This window comes from Misgurnus anguillicaudatus, chromosome 2 (assembly GCF_027580225.2).
Source record: "Misgurnus anguillicaudatus chromosome 2, ASM2758022v2, whole genome shotgun sequence".
Classification (NCBI taxonomy): Eukaryota; Metazoa; Chordata; class Actinopteri; order Cypriniformes; family Cobitidae; genus Misgurnus; species Misgurnus anguillicaudatus.
The window spans coordinates 26873055-26890378 of record NC_073338.2 but is presented as its reverse complement, the minus strand read 5'-3'; the positions used below and the strand labels follow the sequence as shown (position 1 = coordinate 26890378).

The 17324-nt window shown below is 36.9% G+C and overlaps 1 protein-coding gene and 1 long non-coding RNA gene across 6 annotated transcripts; one reads left to right on the top strand and one right to left on the bottom strand.

Moving 5' to 3' along the window:
- The first annotated feature begins 3349 nt into the window (after positions 1-3349).
- Positions 3350-6380, top strand: LOC129435349 (uncharacterized). Of its 5 annotated transcripts, XR_012373013.1 has the most exons (10): positions 3350-3392; positions 3851-3880; positions 4343-4395; positions 4482-4526; positions 4604-4657; positions 5153-5187; positions 5281-5349; positions 5449-5486; positions 5565-5819; positions 5895-6380. It is a non-coding gene; the product is annotated as an uncharacterized lncRNA (long non-coding RNA). The 5 variants fall into 5 exon arrangements; XR_012373011.1 differs by lacking the exon at positions 3350-3392 and having other exon boundaries at positions 3595-3880; XR_012373012.1 differs by lacking the exons at positions 3350-3392; positions 4482-4526 and having other exon boundaries at positions 3595-3880.
- A 2658-nt stretch (positions 6381-9038) lies between these two features.
- Positions 9039-16724, bottom strand: nck1a (NCK adaptor protein 1a). The gene is made up of 3 exons (XM_055202185.2): positions 16541-16724; positions 10282-10970; positions 9039-9925 (listed from the first exon to the last, which is right to left on the bottom strand). The coding sequence occupies exons 1-3, from the start codon at positions 16707-16709 to the stop codon at positions 9731-9733; spliced, it is 1053 nt and encodes a 350-aa protein (XP_055058160.2). The 5' UTR covers positions 16710-16724; the 3' UTR covers positions 9039-9730.
- Positions 16725-17324: the final 600 nt, after the last annotated feature.

Below are 17324 nucleotides of genomic sequence, written 5' to 3'. Positions count from 1 at the left end.
AGTTTAGCATAAGAAAGTTTTGTGCCATCCAGTCCCTAATATCACTAATGCAGTCTGTTAGCTTAGAAAACTGGTGGGTTTCGCTAGGATGCGACGAGATGTAAAGCTGGGTATCATCCGCATAGCAGTGAAAACTTATGTTATGTTTCCTGATAATGTCTCCTAGAGGTAACATATATAACGAGAATAGGATAGGGCCTAGAACTGATCCCTGAGGTATGCCGTATTTAACGGGGGAGTGATATGACTCTTCCTCATTTACATAAACAAAGTGATATCGATTGGTTAGATACGATCTGAACCAGGCTAACGCCTGACCACTGATGCCAACATAGTTTTCTAGTCTATTGAGTAAGATTGTGTGATCTATTGTGGTCAAAGGCTGCACTAAGGTCTAGTAATATAAGGATTGAGATTTCACCACGATCGGATGTTAATAGGAGGTCATTTGTAACTCTAAGCAGCGCTGTCTCTGTGCTATGGTGGGGCCTGAATCCTGATTGGAACTTTTCATATGTATTATTATTTTCTACGAATGTGCGTAGCTGGCTTGCCACTACTTTTTCTAATATTTTAGAAAGAAAAGGTAGATTTGAGATTGGTCTAAAGTTATTAAGATCTCCCTGGTCAAGGTTTTGCTTTTTAATGAGCGGTCTAATAACTGCTAGTTTGAAAGCTGTTGGAACGTATCCTAATTCTAGAGATGAGTTAAAGATATTAAGTACAGTGTCTGACACTACATGAAATACCTCTTTTAGTAATTTTGTGGGAACGGGGTCTAGTATACAGGACGATGATTTGGATGACGTTACTAGTTTAGAGAGCTCTTCTATTGTAGTAGGATTAAATGACTCAAGATGTTCGTTTGGTAATCTAGTGGAAAATGTACTATTGGGTAGAGTGATGGCTGCTTGCATAGTTTCTATGTTTTCCCTAATAAACATAATTTTGTTAGTAAAGAAGTTCATGAAGTCGTCACTATTGTGTTGGAGTTTACTATTGGTTTCTGTTTGTTCTTTGTTTCTAGTCAGTTTCGCAACTGTGCTAAATAGAAAACGAGGGTTGTTATGATTTTCTTTAATAAGCGTACTGAGATAGGTAGATCTGGCAGTTTTAATGGCCTGTCTGTAGTGTTGAACACTCTCTTTCCATGCTGAACGCCATACCTCTAACTTTGTGCTTCGGTAATTTCTTTCCATTTTTCTAGCTACTTTTTTAAGGGCTGCAGTATGATGGTCATACCATGGAGCTGGCGGTTTTTCTTTGATTCTCTTTTTTCGAATGGGAGCAACGGCATCCAACGTGCTAGAGCAGACGTTGTTCAGGTTTTCTATTATAATATCTAGATCTTCACGATTATCTGCTACATGTTTCATTTGGGACAGGTCTGGAAGAGTGCTAATAAAGCTATCTTTAGTGGTGGAAATTATTGTTCTGGCTAATCTGTAGCATGTTGTAGACTGAGCGGTCCTATCTAGAAGTATTGTACATGACACAAGGCAATGGTCTGAAACGGCATCGCTCTGGGGTGATATTTCGATGTCATTAATATTGAGTCCGAGTGACAGAATTAAGTCTAGTGTGTGATTACGAGTATGCGTGGGCCCTGAAACGTTTTGTTTAATGCCGAGAGAATTTAGAACATCCATAAACGCACGTCCTAATGCATCTTTTGGATTATCCACATGGATATTAAAATCACCAACGATAAGAGCTTTATCTACAGTGACTGTAAGCTCAGATAGGAAGTCTGCTATTTCTTTAAGAAAATCTGTGTGGTGGCCTGGAGGCCTATATATGGTAGCTAAAATGAACGAAAGTCGTTTGTTGTTGCGATCAGTTATTTCCATATTTAACAGTATTATTTCAAACGAATTAAATTTTAGGTTGGATTTATGGTTTACTTTGAATATTTTATTGTATATTGTAGCTACACCACCCCCTCTCCCTATTAGACGAGGAACATGTTTATAATAATAGTCTTGTGGGGTGGATTCGTTTAAACTGGTGTAATCGTCTGCTTTAAGCCAGGTTTCTGTTAAACAGAGTGCATCTAAGTTTTGGTCAGTAATTATTTCATTGATAATTGGTTCTTTGTTGGTAAGTGATCTAATGTTAAGAAGGCCGAATTTTAACATTTGAGTTTCATCTGTTAATGTATTATGTTCTAGTTTTATGTTAATAAGATTTGTGCGAGACGAGGTAAACGGTGCTCTGTATTTATTTGTTCGAGGAACAGACACAGTCGAGATGTGTTGGTACTCTGTTAAAAAAGGCTCTATGTGCTGGGATATATGTGATCTTGACATGTCAAGGCAGCTAACAGACTGATGGGTAAGCCGATCTGTCTGTTTCCTGACCTGGGCCCTGGATAGTCAGACAATACCAAAAGTAAGACTATTGGTCAGATTTCTAGAGAGTATAGCACTTCCTTCCGGAGACGGATGGAGGCCATCTCTCTTTAGCAGGTCAGGTCTTCCCCGGAAATGCTTCCAATTGTCTATAAACCCTACGTTATGCTGAGGGCACCACTTTGACATCCAGCCATGAAGAGACACTAATCTACTGTAAGTTTCATCCCCCCGGTAGGCGGGGAGGGGACCAGAGCAAATTACATTGTCTGACATTGTTTTTGCAATTTCACACACCTCTTTAATAGTATCTTTGGTGATCTCCGACTGGCGGAGTCTGGTGTCATTCGTGCCGGCGTGAATAACAATCTTAGAAAACTTACGTTTAGCATTAGCCAGCACTTTAAGTTTGGATCTAATGTCAGACGCTCTGGCTCCCGGTATACAATCGACTATGGTGGCTGGTGCCTCAATGCCAACGTTCCTGAGTATAGAATCTCCAATAACCAGGGCACCTTTAACAGATGTCTCAGCCGGTGTATTGCTGAGTGGAGAAAATCTGTTTGATATTAAAACAGGAACGTGATTTGGATGCCGAATGCGACTAGGCCGCCTGACAGTCACCCAGTTAGTCAGCCGCCTTGACTCTGAAGTCGGAACCGAGCCATGTGTATTATGTTTAACACTAGGCGCACCCGAAACAGTGTTTGTAACATTAACATTAGCGGTCTTACTGTCCTCAACTAGCGTTCGGATGCGCGCTTCTAGTTCTGCAACCTTCTCCGTCAGCCTTACTACTTCAATACACTTAGCACATGTAAACCCCTCTATGCTGACGGAAGAAGCTAAACTGTACATGTGGCAAGTAGTGCAGGTTACAATGACAAGCGGAGTCTTACCGTTTTCATGCTGGGCGATGGCGTCTCCGTTCGCCAGACAGCGGTCCGTGAAGCTGCATCGAGATGGGTGCTCGCTCGGTGCGTGCCTCGGTCGTCTCCGGGGAGATGGGTATAAACGGAGGTCGGAGCCAGCTGCAAATGGGTGGGTAAGCAGCAAGTGGGTGGAGCTTTACCCGCAAGTGGGCTGTACAAACTTCCAGAGGATTTTGATTGGTTTATTTATATCACCTGTAGCAGCTATTGGTTTATGCTCCTCAGTTGGTGGCGCTAATGCGTAAGTTTTGTAGCGATCGATCAGAAAACAAAGAAGAAAACCGCTTTCACATGTCAGCGTGTTGTGAAATGAAGGGGTAAGCTTGCTGTACAGTTTTTAGTTTTGTAAAAAAGCATTATAAGTTCTATGAATTATGAAGCATTATGAAGAAGACCATTTTATAATGCCGTTTGTACGCTGTTTTTAGTCTTGATGTATTAAAAAAGATAAGGGTAAAGTGCATCCAGATACATTTCTGTAGTTTTTTATTAGCACACAAATTACAAAATCTGTAACGTGGATGACAAAATCTTTTCTGCATTCCATTTCTACAATTTGCTCTCCAGATTATGGATTCTGAAGACCATAATAATAAGGTATTGTGGCTGTGTAATTTTTGTACGTTTTAGGTCTGCATTGATTTTCAAATTGTAAATGTCTTAAACGTTTTATAAATGGATTTGATATTACAATAACGTTACAACTCCTAATTTAATTGTACAATGCATGCAATTATTTTAAAACTTTTCATTTTTAAAAGTTTTCATTGTAGTTAATGCCTTTTTCTGCGTAATCCGTAATGTAATGTAATTGAAACATTTGTTTTTTTTAATATCATAATTATTTTATAAAATGTATTACTCATAACAATCAGTGAAATAAATGTGAAACGCATGTTATTGTGTTTTAGGTTCACTTATCAGTGAAAGATATTTTTTTATGTTCCACATGACTATGATCACAGCTTCTGCTGTAATGTATAAAGTTCTTAATTTACAAGTTGTTGTGTGTTTATCACATCAATTAATAATTTATGGTGTGTTTGATTTCATTGCTAGGACAATGCAGGACAAAGGCTGTCAAATAACTGGAGTGTTTGTCTTGATGGCAAGTACGTACTGTAAATGAGGAACATCGAGATGAAATCAATTGCTGTTACCCATTTAACTTTTTTTGGTGTGTCTTTGCATATTATAGTATGCACTGTATGTTATTCTGGGACAGAAGTTAGACTTCACTGAAGTAAGTATTTATTTTTGTAGCTATATTCATTTTAATATAATTGAAAATTGTACTCATTCATTACTTTATGTACACAGGTAAACATGAAGAACATAGGAAAATGGTGGTGTGCCATCTTGCTTGAAAATTAAGTAAGTGTGAAAAAATTAGCTGTACTTTTAACGTGTTGTTTTAAGAAACTCTTAAAGAAGTGAAGAAATCTTGTTCAGTCTGTAAACTGTTTTGGGAAGACATGGAACGGAATGATTTAGTGACTCGCTCATAACACTATTTCAGTAAAAATATATTCTGCAGACCCTTTGAGAAAAAAGCAAAGTGTTTAGGTGATGATAAAAAAAAGCCGGTGTAAACACTACTTGCTCTATCAAACTCCTTTAATAGCTGTTCTTAATACTATTAGGGGTTGGCAAGATTTTGAAATGTTTTTGTATTCAAATGTTGTTGTATTCATTGGTGAATAATTTAAAATTGGACCATTAATTAGATTTTTTTTCTATATTTACAAAAGTCTTTACTGTAATTTGTAATCAATGTAATGCATCCTTGCATTTAATTAATTTTGATATTGAACTTGTTCTATTTCTTACTTTATTTGTTTTTGTTGCATGATAATCAAATTGTGCAAGACATGGGAGAAAGAGAAAATGAGCTGTTGTAGCTGGTATTGTCAGCTTTTTATATTTTGCTGATATTTTTTGTCAAATAAAAAATTAATGGATAATTTTATCACGTTTTAATTCTAATTCTCTTTCAGAAGAAGAAGAAGAATGCTCTGCACTCCCTGAAACCTACGGGAAGAAAAAAAATGAACTTGCATATGAAAGTAAGAACTTTGATATAAAACAAAATACATATACTTTGCTGGGTTTCAAATTATGTAACTATAATATTGGTCATCTAATTTTAATTTACTTCATTTCAGCAGACCAAACCGCAGTTGTGCCCTTTGTTTTTAGCAAGGTATGCACAATCAATTGCAATGATGATTTAAAATGTGTATCATAGAACAATTTTAATACACTTATATTTTTCTTTAAGGATGAGCTGTTAAAAGATGATGACCCTCCATCAAGCTTTATCTTCAAGGTAGTTGAATGTTATATAATGTGCTTTTTTTAAAAATGTAACGGCCTGTGCTAACTTTTCAGTTATCAGGAGCGTTGCTGAAGAACATAGTTGTTCTTCAAGAAGAAGATGCTGCCTACACGACCCTGTCATTGGCTTGCTCAAGGTTCAGGGACATAGTTGGTGATGACAAGTTCAAGAATCAGGCACACTTCTTATGGCTAGAAAGTAAATATTGACATTAAAAAATAAAATGCATAACAAGAACATCATTGATAATGTTATGTGATTTTTTCACCTCAGGTGTTACATGCTGGAAAAAAGACATCTCACTACAAACAGCTCTTCTGGAAGATGTACTCATTCTCCACTTGTTTGGAGTGTGGGTTTGAGTACAAATGCTGCACACCTGGTACTTTTTGTGTAAATTGGTGATGAATAAACTAGTTGTTAGTCTAGAGGAAAACTAAAAATCTAATTTACTTATGTCATCCCTTGGAGTTTAAAAGTTCTGGACACCATTCAATTGACCTACAGAACTGAGAAATTATTCCTAATGTTTGTAAATGTTCACTGTCAACTATAAACCCTAGTTCTTATTGTGCTTCTTGTGTATCCATCAGGTTATGCTGGGAAGGGAAAGCGAGGTGAACTCCAGGGCATTTATTCAAAAACCTTCCACCCTGGATTTTGCAGATTTGACTGCATGCAGATCAGTTCTAATGAGCTGATATAGTTTCCTTACAAAGACTAAAAATAATAAAATAAAATAAACACTTTTGCAATCAATTCTGAGTGACTTGTACATGATTTTGTTCATTGAAAAAATAATTTAAATGTAATATATGTGTAACACATTCAGAAAAACATTAGTCTGCTATTTAAAAAAAATGCAGTAAAGATGGATGGTAACTTTATTTTACATTAGCCACATGTTTTTCATGTATTTACACATTCACTTAACTAAGTCCAGTTGCATCACATTTTAATATGTTCATTTACTTGATATTGTAGAATATGGAGCTTCAGAAATGTGTTTGAATAAGGCCTACAGCCTGATGAATTTAAACCGCCATCACTTTAAGTGTAAAAAAGGTGTAAAAACGTGACCTCATCATTGACAGTGAGTGGTATTGGACACACACAATAACAAAGCTGTAAGAAATCAGACCATGATGAGGAACGTGATATTTGATCGTTTATTTTCATTACTGTCGCTACTTCCTGCCATTCTCATTCACCGCCGTCCCATTTGCGGCGTAAACTCCTCCTACTTGCACATTTCTGAAATTCCTCCTACTTGCGGCATAAGCTCCTCCCACTTGCGGCGTAAGCTCCTCCCACTTGCAGTCTCCGGGCTGCAGCGATACATACATGTCTCCGGGTGCCTGGGGCCAGGGTGATGTGAGGCATGCTGTACCGCCTGGTGCTAATGCCGGGACACAACTCCTCCACAGCTTCCCGCTCTGGTGAGGAAAGGTCTGAAAAACATACATCGGATGAGTCCGCCATTAGATCGAAAAAGGCAGATTTACAGTAAACAGACAGTGAGCAAGTGCTAACTTCAACCGGCACGTTTGTTTATGCTAGTGGGCTATATGCTAGCACTAGGTGTTTACTAGTGATAGATCGTTTTACTTATTAATACTGTTCAAAAATCGTCACGGTAAAGTATTCCTAAGATAAACTAGTACGTTATATTATATAGATAGGAACGAGATAGTAAGAAAATAGGATTTAGATTATGAACTCGACGGAGCTCCAATGCACGGAGCAGCGTTTCCTTGTTTGCTAATGCTACCGGGCTATATGCTAATACTGGGTGTTTAAATCGTTTCACTTATTGAAACTGTTGAATAATCGTCACTGTAAGGTATTCCTAAGATGAACTAGTAAGTTATATTATATAGATAGGAACAAGATAGTAAGAAAGTAAGATTTAGATGATGAACTCGGCGGAGCTCCGAGTTATAACTTTGCTAAATTCAATAATAATATTTCCCCCTTGTGCACCTTTTGTCATCAGGCTGATGAGACAATCCTTCATTTATTTTGGGAATGTATATACTGCAAAATATTTTGGGTTGACTTTTCAAATTTTGTTAAAAGATTTCTTTCTGTAAATTTCTGTTTAAACCTAAAAAATGTGTTCTTTGGTGAAACTATGAGATTAGACCCTTGTCATTTTAAATTTATTCTTAACCTGCTGCTTCTTCTTGCTAAATTTTATATTCACAAATGCAAATTCTCTCTCTCTCTCTCTCTCTCTCTCTCTCTCTCTCTCTCTCTCTCTCTCTCTCTCTCTCTCTCTCTCTCTCTCTCTCTCTCTCTCTCTCTCTCTCTCTCTCTCTATATATATATATATATATATATATATATATATATATATATATATATATATAAACACACACAACTTATGTTATAAATGTTCATATAAGATTCATAATTTAATAAATACATCTGGAAATTAGAATGAGTATTTAGTATGATAAATGAAACCATATAAACTATTTTAATATATGGGTCAAAACACAATAGACCAGAATCATATACATAAAAAATGCCCAATTAAATTACTAATTACTAATTTAATTACTTAAATTACCATTACTAGATTAAATGAGGAACTAAGCAGATATTTTTACTAGGGGTGTAATATGTCTATGGGTGTAAGAATCTAGCGATTCTGCTTGCTATGCTTTTCAATGAATTATGGTGAAATGCCGCTACATCCAAAAGCCAGATGGCGCTCTCGTGCAGAAACTTAATATGCGCTGCAGAACAGTACCATTTACACATGCAGCTCCAGAAAACGTGTAAACATATTTATATCGCTGTTCTTCAAACATTTACAGGTATTTTGATGATGATAAAAATATGTATAATGTTTATGTTTGACAAGTGTTGATTTTCCAAATACATGTTATAAACGACTCACTCAAACTGTGATTTTAGATTATTAAGGAATTTCTAGATAGCCGTAGTACATGAAAGAGTTGTGCAAAATATTGGCTTTGCGATTCAGAATCGATATCGAGACTGTATTATGTTGTGTATCGTGAAATATCGTTACATCCGTAATTTTCACCCATTTGTGATGGCAACTGCACCACTGCTGTGAAAACAAGTTTTTTTTTTTTTTTTTGGAGAATGCACCAAATTAAGCATAGCCAAACACATCACAGATGGCCATTTTTTAATTTACTAATTTGACAATGATGTTAGAAAAGTTAATATGACATTAATTAATATGACATTTCTTCAAAAATAAAAAGTTAACTTGAAGATAGTAGCCTACTGTTGTTTTGTCTGTAATACAGATTAATTTTCCATATTACCAGCAGGGTTACACCTGTTATTTGTTTTGACCCATTATGTTTTTACAAAATTTACCGAAATTAGGTATGCAATAAATATATAGTGATTAATAAAACGTGGGAAGCTGTATTTTGTATGTGTGATACTTTATTTAAAAACAAATTAAGAAATAATTAAAACCTAAAAGTTCACGATGGTAATAAACAACATTCACAGTTTACAAATGGTTAGAAATTAAATTTTTGCTGTTGAAAAAATGCATTTGGACAAAAACAATGTAAGGTTAAGCTCTGTTAGGATTATAGAATGAGAAAGTAAGAACTCATCCTTTCAGCATGTTTTGGCACTGACATGAAAACAATATAGCAGTCCTGAAATCAATTATACAACTACCAAATTTAAATATATATGTTTAATATCATGTTTTTTAATGATCACTGCTTGATGCTGGAAAGATGAGATAATCTGCAAATCTTTAATTCAGGATAATCAATCTTCCACTTGTTGAATGTGTCAACACATTTACTTCTTAATAATTGTTGAAGGATTGTACAGTCACAATAAAAGATTTCATATGAACAATACACACAAAGAGCAACTGAAAAATAAAGTACAAAGTACAAAGATAGCTTATCATATATATCCTTATATGTTTGGGTTTAAATTTTCTAAATAGCCAGTAAACTGGACCAATGTTAAGGCAAACACATTCTTACAAAAGTTTTACAGTTTTTCATTGTAAGTACACTGACATTTTCCAGAGTCAGCATACATTATACGTAAAATGAGAATTTTTAAAAGTCTATTGCTCCTTCACATGCTCAGGGTAATGGTTTTATCAGGAAGAGTTTATCTCCCTGTTCACTGGTATATATGGGGGCCTTTTTGTAATGTTCCACCAAATTCTCCATGGAGCTGAAATTCCGCTGGCCAATGCGGTAGAGTCCATCCTTTAGCTGCACCTTGAAATGCTTGTTCTTATACATTGCCTTCAAAGAAAGGGAGAAGTCGTTTGGCTGAAAGTGGAGAATAAAAAAGTATTGTTTACATAAGAGTACACATGAAAAGCCTATAGTGACATTTTTCTTTCTCTGCTGCCTAGATCAGACTATACAAGCTTTCATACACAAAAAAGAATTATGCAAAATTCCATTCCAACCACCCATAATAACCAGGAATAATATGCTGCTCTCAGACATAACTTACAAAAATGAATACACATGAGCAGACTGGCAATGAATCTGTAAGTGCATATACTCAAGTGGGCACTGAATTATGTAAAATTCTCCATTTGGAATGTCATCCCACTGCTATGGCATCCATGTATTTGTGTTTCAATCTTTTTATCAATTAAGTGTAATGACAGACTTACCATAGACTCGCTGTCTCTGATGAGGAAGTCACCGTCCGTCCCCCTCTGGTTTAAGACCATCTCTGCCTGGTGTCGTGTCACTTTACCGTAGTACCATAACTGCCCTCCAAACTTTCCATTTATCGAAGGCTTAATGTAATCATAGTTTGAGGTAGAAGGTCCTGAAGTCCCCAGTTCAAAATGAGTTGCCTGTACAACTGCAACATAGCTTTTGGGCACTAGACCCACTTGGCCATTTACCTTTCTGCACTTCCACCATTCAGGGTCATTCTCAGGTTTCTCCAGCACATCCATAAGTTCATTTTTGTTGAAATTCAAATCCTCATCGTTGCCGGAGCTAAAATGATAAAGTGCTTGTACAGTGTGCAGAATCTGAGGGCCGTTGTTATTAAGTGAGCTCACAGAATCTCCTCTCATTGTCCCATCTAGGTTCTCTGTGACGTAATTGGAGGGGAACCATCCTGAGAGGCCGTTATAGATGCCTCGCCACCAACCGTCGCTGCACTTCTCCAAGACGATGACCTTTGTGCCCTTAGTCAACGAGAGTTCGTCCTCCCGCTTTGCGGTGTAGTTGAACTTGACCAGTGCTGGTATGTTGAGATCATACAGCTGCTCATCATTGTCAGTATTTTTATCTGCGGTAGAGGGCAGATCTCTCCTACAGCTCTTCTGTTTTGCCTTTCCAATCCCTGCAATCAGATGGGATGGTGTACTGTTAATATGTGCACATGAAAATGTTGCATTTTTTATTGAATCATGGGAACAAATTATAAAATTTGACCTGGTTAGCCATAGATGCTCACATCAGAGATGATGTGCCTGCATGTGAAATCCAGGTTAAAATCTCATCTAATTATGAGAGGAGGAGCATCAGAGTTTAATTTTATTTTTTGGCTTTGCCGTACTCAGTCAATATTTAAGATATCAAGGTCACTGAATGTTCTTTACATTGTAGGATGACTTTATGCAGTAAATCAATTTAAAAAGGTCTGGGTTTTCACAGGCCGAGTCACAGTATGTCTATATTTTCATTGCAAGTTGACATATTTATATTGTCATATAAATAAGTTTTGTACTCATGATACCATCATGGGGTCTTTGGAGTTATAATAGTAATAGTAATGAGTTATGTAAGTTAACACAGGTATAGTCTAAAAATTGCCACACAGACATCAATACTACAAGTGCTACAGCTGGTTTCTATATTGCTTCAAAACACCACCGTTTTTCAATGTTTTGGTATGTTCTTCTCTCAACTTATATGAATGAATACATACCCTCTTTTCTCAATGCGTGCACTTAATCGTTGTACAGCGCGTCCATTCAGCTTAGCACCATTCATTCATTAGGATCCAAACAGGAATGAATTTAAAAGCCACCAAACACTTCCATGTTTTCCCTATTTAAAGACTGTTACATGAGTAGTTACATGATTAAGTATAGTGGCACAAAATAAAACGTGGCGATTTTTTAAGCAGATAAAAATTGATAACTGAAGAGCACTTAGTTTGCAGTACTTCGACATCGGGCGCAGTAACACTGCGATGGTGTTACTGCGCCAGATGTCGAAGTACTGCAAACTAAGTTGAGGGGAGAACATAGTAAAATGTTGAAAAACGGTGGTGTTACTTTAACAGTTCTGCACTGTTGCAAAGCAACTTTACAGAAAATACATATTTGTTCAGCCAATATACACTCACCTAAAGGATTATTAGGAACACCTGTTCAATTTCTCATTAATGCAATTATTTAATCAACCAATCACATGGCAGTTGCTTCAATGCATTTAGGGGTGTGGTCCTGGTCAAGACAATCTCCTGAACTCCAAACTGAATGTCAGAATGGCAAAGAAAGGTGATTTAAGCCATTTTGAGTGTGGCATGGTTGTTGGGGCCAGAGTATTTGAGTATTTCACAATCTGCTCAGTTACTGGGATTTTCATGCACAACCATTTCCAAGGTTTACAAAGAATGGTGTAAAAAGGGAAAAACATCCAGTATGCGTCAGTCCTGTGGGCGAAAATGCCTTGTTGATGCTAGAGGTCAGAGGAGAATGCTCTTCTATCAATTCAAGTTGATAGAAGAGCAACTTTGACTGAAATAACCACTCGTTACAACCGAGGTATGCAGCAAAGCATTTGTGAAGCCACAACACGCACAACCTCGAGGAGGATGGGCTACAACAGCAGAAGACCCCACCGGGTACCACTTATCTCCACTACACATAGGAAAAAGAGGCTGCAATTTACACGAGCTCATCAAAATTGGACAGTTGAAGACTGGAAAAATGTTGCCTGGTCTGATGAGTCTCGATTTCTGTTTGGACATTCAGATGGTAGAGTCCGAATTTGGCGTAAACAGAATGAGAACATGGATCCATCATGCCTTGTTATCACTGTGCAGGCTGCTGGTGGTGGTGTAATGGTGTGGGGGATGTTTTCTTGGCAAACTTTAGGCCCCTTAGTGCCAATTGGGCATCGTTTAAATGCCACGGCCTACCTGAGCATTGTTTCTGACCATGTCCATCCCTTTATGACCACCATGTACCCATCCTCTGATAACTACTTCCAGCAGGATAATGCACCATGTCACAAAGCTCAAATCATTTCAAATTGGTTTCTTGAACATGACAATGAGTTCACTGTACTACTAAAATGGCCCCCACAGTCACCAGATCTAAACCCAATAGAGCATCTTTGGGATGTGGTGGAATAGGAGCTTCGTGCCCTGGATGTGCATCCCACAAATCTCCATCAACTGCAAGATGCTATCTTATCAATATGGGCCAAAATTTCTAAAGAATGCTTTCAGCACCTTGTTGAATCAATGGCAGGTAAAATTAAGGCAGTTCTAAAGGCGAAAAGGGGTCAAACACAGTATTAGTATGTTGGTCCTAATAATCCTTTAGGTGAGTGTAGACAAATATAAAAATAGGCTTATAAAATAATATTCACAGTTTAGCAGGCAATAACTACAGTAACTAATGTCCCACAGATATAAAACCCTAATATCAATATTTATTCATTGCAAATAATTAGACATAAGTTATATTATACCAAATGCTATAAAAAGTTTTACATGGATACTAAATCAAATTATACCCATTTGACTTTTTGTTTGTTAAAACCTAAGCACTATCCTATATTTGGTACCAATATGTACCTCTGAGGTGCTCATATGATCTATTTAGGTTCAAATGTGTACTTTTTGAAAGTTTGTCCACCTTGGCCTCTCCAAAAAAAAGGAAATTTATTTTTGACCATCCATGCACATCAGCAGGAAGACAAAGCAGGAGAGTGATAGCATAGTTTCCTGTTAAACAAACATGGGGCACAGCCCTGAAATCTTAAAACAGTCTCACAATTTAGTTAATTCATTCATAGATGAGGTGTTACACTACTCATAAGCTATGTCAAAATTAAACTTTCCAAACTGATCTACAACTGATTTTACAACAACCCATAAAGACACAAAATCCTACATACCATAATATAAGTCACAGGCATAAACCTGGAAGGAAACACATTGCTAGTAATAAATCCCGACAATGGTCATCTGTGACGTAACTTTAGGGGTAAAACAATCACATGGATGTGTGGAAATTGGAAATTTTTCATTTCAGTGGAAATTCCAGGCAGCATGAAAGTGAGATTCATGCAGTTGTTGCTAAGTGTCTCTATGACGTGTGACTTAAGGACATAGCTTAAGGCGCTGCATCCTGCCTGCTTTTGTTTTATTTCCTCTGACGAGCAGAATAATGGCAACTCAGCTTTCCAGTCAATTTCCTAGTTTTCCGCATGCGGAAAAACATTCAAACGAAAAGATAAGGCGGAATTCCTTCCATAAAAAAGGCCTCTGACATGCACCTAAAGGAATTAGAAATCTCCTTAGGCTCGGGTACCGCAAGTTCATATGATAACAGGCAGGGAATAAGAGAAGACAGTAGTAAAGCTGTTGATATATAAAGTGGACTTTAACCCAAAGCCTGAACAAAGATAGCAAGTTTGCGCACTGTATGTCATACAATTGCAATATTTACCCATAAAACATACAGAGCAGTACGATTCCACCTAATCTTGTTGCCATCTCTTCTCAATACATATTAAATACACTAAGCACAGGTTTTCAAAAAGCTGCTTATTAATGTAACGTGACCTGTGCCATGCTCCACAACAGGAATCAGACAAACACAGCCAAATCATCCGCCTTTTTTTCTGTTCAACTGCGCTCACTTCACCAATGACAAGACAAATATCATCAAAAGATCATAAGACAAATAGCCTCCTCGCAAACACAACCAGCTTCCAAAAAATGTCGCCCATAATTAACAATGCAACATATTCATCCCTATACATACAAATCTATGAACGTGAGAATGCGTATGTGTTCTCCTTTAACCTCAAAGCTGTTTTGTTTTTCTTTATCAACCAGAAAGTAACCAAGAGTTTTAGTTTTGTGACTAGCGGGAGAATATCTGATTGCCAAAACCACATAAGTTAAACTTCAGCATAGGACATCAGACATTTCCTCCTTTGTGCTGGAATTGGTTACACCCCCGTTTGGTATACAATAGCCTCTCTGAATGTCCACTGCATACTAATGCAGAAAGAAAAAAGAAAGGCAGACGTTGAGAGCAAGAAAGAGAGTTGGCAGAAAGCCATCAGGACAGCCAGTCATTTTTCCCTTCTTCTCCTGGAAGCTGTATTTTCTATTGCATGCATTCAAAAGGGAGCAAACAGAATAGATGCAACAAAGGCAAAAGCAAACAAGGAGGGTCATATTCTGATATTTTCTTTTTATAGAGCTTTATGGAAGCTGCACGTTGCCGTTGTGCTTTTGTTCTTTTGTATTGTGCCAGCTCTCCACACTTCACTGTCTGATCCACTTTAATGTGGAATAAAACTATAGTCCCAAACTAAAATGCATGATTGAGCTTCCTTAATTTAAAAGCATCTTACCCAGACATATCTTAACACATATTAGTGCCAATGTTTTGTCTCAAAATGCAAACCAATATTGCTACCAGTATTTTTGTAAGGTATGTTTGTAAAACTACTTAAATGTCCTTATATAACTAAAGCCTAGTCCTGGATTAATCTAAACCTTGTACGGGAAACTGCCCCAATGTGTTACAAAGGTAATGATGGAGAAACAAACCCAATGGCTCAATGAGTCAATGGCTTCGATTATTCATTCCCTCACATCCTTATGTTTTTCTGCACTTGAAATCTGTGTTGAATTACAGACCCTCCGGTTGAGTTAGTCAGAGCAACACAAGTTGACAGTAGTGAAGGGTTTTTTTGGGGGCTGGGGTGGGGAACTGGAGTGCTACGTGCGTTTCTGCTTTGATTTTTTAAGAGTGTCCAAGTTACCCTGGAGGGGTGGGTGGTATTTCCTCCCTCTGATGGCCAATTTATAGAAAACAGAAAGTTTTTGAAGTACCTGCATGTAGTTATGTTTTCCTTTGAAATGAATGTCAATTTAGGATTCTTTGTATCACACCCACTACACTTTTTACCATTTATTTAGATTTTTTTAAAGTTATTACTTAATGTGTTGTATTAAACGTTTTTCAATATAAACTTTAGCCTTTGCGGATCCCTTTTACTGAATCGTTCAATTTACAGTACTGCTTTATTTTTTTATGTGTTTATTTTGGATTTTATTTACTTAATGTTTATTTTAAGAAAATAAAATTATACAAATAAGGTTTTTAAACTATACTTAATGAACCTAATAAAAAAACGAATGTATTAGAAAATTATAAAATAAAAAAAAAAACCTATATTATTAAATCAATGTGACAGTCTGACATAAAATGCCATTGAAGACAAAAAAAGACACCAAGAAAAGCATTTTGTTCCAAGTGTTAGTAACCTTTTCTTGTTCCCTAAAAGACAGACATACCAACATCTTATAGTTTCAAGTTCTTTTAAAGGAAGCACGCATGCTGAATAAAAACTGAAACTTTAATTGTGAGCACAAGATGTGTAGTTGTTTTATTTCTCCATAATGATGTGCATTTACAGTCAGCTTTAAAACTCTTATCTGCCCACTTCCAGCTTATCAAAGGGGGCAAAACAAACATACGACCAATTACTGACATCACAAGTAAATATACTAATTCACCTCACTCTTTTTCTTCACTTTAATAGTTCATATGTCAACAAAACAAGCATAAAAAGCAATGGCAGTAACTTTGTTAAGAAATGTGTAATATCTTCCACATTCGGTGGAAAAGAAAATGAAAATGTACTTACGAAAGAAGTGTTTAAAAAGATTTGCCATATCCATTAGGAGCTCAGTGAGCAGCCTCCTCTCTCTCTTACGCCCTCTCTCTCTTTTGTAACAGAGCAGCTTTTCCACGAGAACTTCCTGAAAGTCCAGAGTTATTGACAGAGCAGCTCTCCACCCCACCCACATGACCATTTTTAGCCAATAGGGTCTTTTCTGCAGACTCTCTAGTGCCTGGCTGGGCCCCACGGACTTACAGGGCCTTATGTTAAAACGCATCATGAGACTATAATGACATTACAAACACATTTAAAGCCATCAGGACCTTTTTTACATCATTATGATGATAATGAACTAATGATTAATAATAAAAGAATTGACATTTTTGGATAAAGAGAGATTTTTATAGAGGTTTATTGACATATAGTTATTTAACAGTTGGTCGGCCAGGGGTTCGACACTGTGCGTAATGTTGGCACAAACAAGTTTTCACAGTTCTCTTGGGTCTTTGGCTTTAGAGTACTGTCATCAAGTTGTTAATAATCCCGCAGAGTTGTTGTGAAAGATGAAGCTGTCAACTGTATCTCTGAAGCACCTGGTCCAGTGCACAGGGCTGTAATTTAGGGGGAATGAGGTCACAGTGGTTACAGCTACCTGAAATGCTTCCTGGAGAGTTTAAAGGGGTTTTCGTGAATGAGAAAGGAGCACAGACACAAGTACACTCTTAAAAATATAGGTGCTACAAAAGGTTATCACAGCGATGCCACAGAAGAACCGTTTTTGGTTCCCCTATAAGAACATTGCAGTCAT

What these genes read in the sequence shown, in the direction of transcription:
- nck1a (XM_055202185.2), bottom strand. Translation starts at nt 16,709, where the DNA reads ATGGTCATGTGGGTGGGGTGGAGAGCTGCTCTGTCAATAACTCTGGAC. An exon ending in TCTTTTTAAACACTTCTTTC is followed by an intron (nt 10,971 to 16,540) that starts GTAAGTACATTT and finishes ATCTGATTGCAG; the next exon opens with GGATTGGAAAGGCAAAACAG. An exon ending in TCAGAGACAGCGAGTCTATG is followed by an intron (nt 9,926 to 10,281) that starts GTAAGTCTGTCA and finishes CTCCACTTTCAG; the next exon opens with CCAAACGACTTCTCCCTTTC.